General features: G+C 54.9%; 1 protein-coding gene across 1 annotated transcript; it reads right to left on the reverse strand.

The window, feature by feature from the left end:
• Positions 1 to 1,734: 1,734 nt before the first annotated feature.
• On the reverse strand, positions 1,735 to 4,011 carry LOC127326712 (calcium-dependent protein kinase 26). Its single transcript, XM_051353501.2, has 2 exons — positions 2,310 to 4,011; positions 1,735 to 2,212 (listed from the first exon to the last, which is right to left on the reverse strand). Exons 1-2 carry the CDS (start codon positions 3,846 to 3,848, stop codon positions 2,084 to 2,086), a joined length of 1,668 nt encoding a protein of 555 aa, XP_051209461.1. The 5' UTR covers positions 3,849 to 4,011; the 3' UTR covers positions 1,735 to 2,083.
• Positions 4,012 to 5,168: the final 1,157 nt, after the last annotated feature.

A 5,168-nucleotide genomic window follows, 5' to 3' on the forward strand; every position in this document is an offset into this window, starting at 1 on the left:
ACATCTTCAGACTTATGTAACTCTACAAATTCGATTTGACAAACAGATCTCTGCAATTATTGTTAACCAACAATTCAGCAGCAATATATCCCGCGGCGCGCGGCAGCGCAGGCACAACGATTCCACAACAATAAGCAAGCAACACGCGAGCTGGGAAGACATAAAGACGGGAGGAGTGCAAGAATTTGGAAGGCGGCAGATACCTTCCAAGCCACGGGAGGCGGTGGTGGCGGCGAGTAACTCCAGGTCGTGGTGGCGGCGAGGAACTCCAGGTGCGAGCCAATTGAGGGCACGTGCAGAGGCGGCGCGATGGATGTGCGATCTGCCGATCTCACCTCCCTCGCCCGACCTCATCCCCGAGGGCGCCCAAAGATCACCATGACGGCCCAAGTCGTCGGCACCGAAGAGGCTTCACCTCTGCATCGATCCGGATCGCCGTCGCCGTCGCCGCCTCACCGGCGCGGTATTGCACAGCCACGGATCCAACCATGCATCCTGCTGCAGCGTGGCACCAGAAAGCCCTTGCGCCGTGTCGTCACGGTGGTGGGAATGGCTGGAAAGCTCCGACAGTGCCGATCCGTGGAGGGGCAAAAGCAGCGGCGGCTATCCATGGATAGAGAAGAAGAGGAGGCGGCAGACCGGCAGTCCTCTCTGTTTTGACCAAGCGGTCTTTTTTTGTTTTTTTTGTTTTGAGACCCGACCAAGCGGTCTTTGCCAGTGCTCACAGAGGGAAAGAGCAGCCCCAGAGGCGGTGCGTATAAGTCGGTACATGCAGTAAAAAAGAAATGCTTCTCGCGTCGTATGCCTGTCCAGTGTCCCCAATCGACTGGACAAACCAAATCACGACACGAGGATCAACCACAGCGCGTCGCAAGGCCCCACCCGACTGGACAAACCAAATCACGACACGAGGAGGATCAACCACAGCGCGTCGCAAGGCTGGGAGCTTAGAGCTCTTTAAGGATGCCTCCTGGTGACCGAATAGTCCCGGACGGTCCACTTCTTCATCATCGCCACAAACTCTAAGCAATTGTGTATTGTCACATGGTCGACCTCAGTTTTATTGTGTGTTCCGTTGCGCCGATATTCACACCGTTATACGGTCTATTACGGTAGATTAGGGCACTCAATGTATCAACTCATCCGCACAAAAAAATCATGAAACATCTTAACAAAACAAAAGAATTAGTTCAGAGGGCCGGGCTGCGGCCGGAAGCAATCGATGCAGCAGCCCTCGACGGTTGGCTGCGAGATTGGACATGGGCTTCAAAGCCCACCCACCAGGCCCGTACTGTAGCTGAAGTGACAGGCGCTCACCACGGCGCCCGGCTGAGAGCAATTCCAATAGTATATATAGCCAACTGTTGGCTATAACAAGATGTCATATCATTTGTAGTCATCACATAGCTAACATGTACAATAGTTGGCTATAAGAATGTAATACTTTACTAATATATGGTCCACATTTCACTTTCACAAGGTGCCTAGGAGCACGTGCAAGAGCTGGCTATTGCATAGTAGCCCACCTCCCTTTTCTCTCCTCTTCTCTCTCCTCCAACTCATCTAAAATATATTATTTAATGTCTTATAGTCAGCTGACTGGACTCTATTGTACTTGCTCTAATACCTCAATGGGTCCTGGGGTAATTAAGGCGGTGTCAGCAGCAGCCAGTTAGCGGAATCTAGGACGTTCGTTCTAGTGTGCAATGTAATCCCTGTTGACAAATATACATGTTGAATAAGAATTGGTGTCAGGGATTACATTGCACACTAGAACGAACGTCCTAGATTCCGTTGATAAATATACATGTTTGAAAGTACAGTTTACCTTGATAAGGATTACAGTTTAGACTACAAAGAATATGGTCGATACTGTTCATAAGAGCTCAGTCTTAACGACATCCTATATATATCTCCCCTCGATCGCGTACATGCACATTAAATTAATCATGATTTGAGCCATATGTACGTAGTATAATCTACCTCGTTTATTCCTCAGATACATGAAACAATTTTCCCCCAAAAAGAATTTGTGATCGACGGACAGAGCTCGATCATGGTGATGTCTCGCGCGCTGAGCTAGCTAGCTGACGTCGCCGCCTGCGCCGTGGAGGATGCTGCCGTCGGAGGTGTGCCTCATGGTAAGCTTCCCATTCCCGATGATCCCCTTCTTCATCATCGCCACAAACTCCCCGTAGTCGATCCGACCATCCTGAATTTCAGTCATATCCAGGAGATGAATATATATACTATTTCAGATAGTATTGGAATTTGTATTGAACAGGAGCAGAGTAAAAGAGCATTCATACGTTGTCTTGGTCGACCTCGCTGATGATGTCTTCGATGCCGACGTCGGCCATGTTGTGCTCGCGGCAGGCCTCCTCCAGCTCGTCCACGGTGATGTACCCGCTGCCGTCCTTGTCGAAGTAGGCGAAGGCCGCTAGCAGGTGCTCCTCCCGCTCCAGCTTATTCATGTGCACGGTGGCGGCGATGAACTCGTCGTAGTCGATGGTGCCGGAGTTGTCCACGTCCGCCGCCTCCATGAGGTCCCTGATCTCCGACTCGTTGAGGTTGGACCCGAGCCGCTTCAGCCCCTCCTTGAGCTCGTCGAAGGTGATGGCGCCGCTGCCGTCGGCGTCCATGGCCTTGAACATCTCCTTGAGCCCCGCCAGCTCCTCCTCCGACAGGCTGCGCGCGATCACCCGCAGCGCCATCTTCTTGAGCCGGTTCATGGCGGAGAACTGCTTGAGCCGGGACAGCACGGCCGGGTCGAGCGGAGCGTCGGGGGCAACGCCGTTCTCGATGATCCACGGGTGGCACAGCACCTGGTGCGCCGTGAGGCGGTCCACCGGCGGCGACCGCAGCATCTTGCGGATCAGGTCCTTGGCGGAGTCGGAGATGGTCGGCCAGGGATCGGACTCGAAGTCGATGGACCCTTTCAGGACGGCGTCGAAGATGCCCTGCTGCGTCTCCGCCCAGAACGGCGGCACGCCGGAGAGCAGGATGTACACGATGACCCCCGCGGTCCACACGTCGGCCTCCGGCCCGTAGTGCTTGCAGAGGACCTCGGGCGCCACGTAGTAGGGGCTGCCCACCACGTCGCTGAAGATCTGACCCGGCTTGAAGAAGACCGACAGCCCGAAGTCGATCGCCTTGAGGTTGATGCTGCCATCCCCGCCGCCATTGCTTCCATTGTCGTCGTCCTTGTCCTTCAACAGGAAGTTCTCGGGCTTGAGATCCCGGTGCATCACGCCCAGGGAATGGCAGGCCTCGACGACGCCGACTATGACGCGCGCGATCTCGGCGGCGCGGCGCTCGGAGAAGTAGCCCCGGTGGACGATGCGGTCGAAGAGCTCGCCGCCCTCGCAGAGCTCCATGACGATGTGCACGTACTGCGCGTCCTCGTACGCGCCCTTGATGGTCACCACGCTGGCGTGGCCGGCCAGGTGGTGCATGATCTGGATCTCGCGCCGCACGTCGTCCACATCCTCGGGGGTGAGCAGCTTGCGCTTGGCGATGGACTTGCACGCGTAGGGCGTGCCCGTGGCGAGGTCGGTGGCGAGGTAGGTGGTGCCGAACTGGCCCTGGCCGAGCTTCCGGCCGAGGGCGTAGAGGTCGCGGAGGGGCGGCGTGTGGTGGCCCAGCACCGCCGTGGGCGAGGAGAGCTGGTGCTGGTGCCCGCCGCCGCCGCGCATGATGGTGTTCCGGTGCGGCGCGCGCTCGAGGGTCTCGATGAGGGCCTCGTCGCCGTCGTCCTCGGAGCTGCTGGTGCGGTAGTGCGGGTAGCAGGAGAGGTCAGCGGCGGCGTAGGTGGCGGGAGTGGTGGAGCCGTGGCAGGAGTTGCCCATGCATCGTCGATCGACGTCGTCAATGGCCGCCGGACACGGACGTGGCCATGGATGCAGCAAGCGGCGGGTCAATGGATCGACGAAGGATGAATTAATGGAGCTAGCGGTGGGGAGCGATGGTAGGGACGAACGACGACGACCTCTGCCCTGTCTGTTTCAGGGTGGGTGCCGTGCATGTCCCTTTTGACATCGATCGCTCCCGTGCATGTCGTGTCGTGTCGGAGACGTGTTGATCGACGTGCAGTGCACCGCGACCGCGAGTGGCTATGTGCATGCATGTCGCTCGACGAGAAACAACCTAAGTACTACGTGCAGCACCACGTACCTAGTCCCTCCATGTAAGACACGTAATTGTGTTGGTTTGGGAACCAGCACTTCTCCAATAGGGAGAGGCCAATATATATATATCAAGGGTTGTATACAGGTTACATCGTATAATACAAGTATACAAGCTAGGCTACTATACATGTCTAACACCCTCCCTCAATCTTAGCCACTTCGTAGAGAATCAAGAAGGGTAAGATTGCGCCGACACGCCTCAAACTGTGGTAGCGGTAACGGCTTTGTAAAGATGTCTGCAAGTTGATCCTTAGAGGAGATGAACTTGATTTGTAGTAGCCTTTGTGAAACACGTTCCCTCACAAAATGATAGTCAACTTCGATGTGTTTTGTTCGAGCATGAAATACCGGATTTGCTGAGAGGTATGTAGCTCCAATGTTATCACACCAAAGTATAGGAGGCCTCGGTTGGGGAACGCCCAACTCCTTAAGCAATGACTGCACCCAGATGAGTTCCGCAGTGGCATTAGCAACAGCCTTGTAATCTGCTTCAGTGCTGCTCCGATATATTGTAGCCTGTTTGCGCGCACTCCAGGCGATCAAACTAGAGCCAAAGAACACAGCATATCCCCCCGTAGATCGCTTGTCATCAGGACTACCTGCCCAGTCTGCATCAGAATACGCCGAGAGCACCCCAGAGGGGTTGGGCCGAAGATGAAGACCATAAGACACAGTAAGACTGACATAGCGCAAAATGCGTTTGACAGCGGACCAATGTGTGTCACGAGGCTCATGCAGATACTGACAGACTCTGTTGACAGCATAGGAGATATCAGGGCGCGTGATAGTCAAGTACTGAAGACCACCAACAATGCTTCGGTATTCAGTAGCATCAGCAGAGGACAAGAGCGCACCATCAACAGCAGTAAGCTTGTCAGTGGAGGACATAGGGGTCGCAGTGGGTTTACACTTGAGCATCCCTGCACGATGAAGCAAGTCCAAAGAGTATTTCTTTTGCGTCATAATCAGACCACGGTCACG

The sequence above is a fragment of the Lolium perenne genome, chromosome 6 (genome assembly GCF_019359855.2).
Source record: "Lolium perenne isolate Kyuss_39 chromosome 6, Kyuss_2.0, whole genome shotgun sequence".
Lineage (NCBI taxonomy): Eukaryota > Viridiplantae > Streptophyta > Magnoliopsida > Poales > Poaceae > Lolium > Lolium perenne.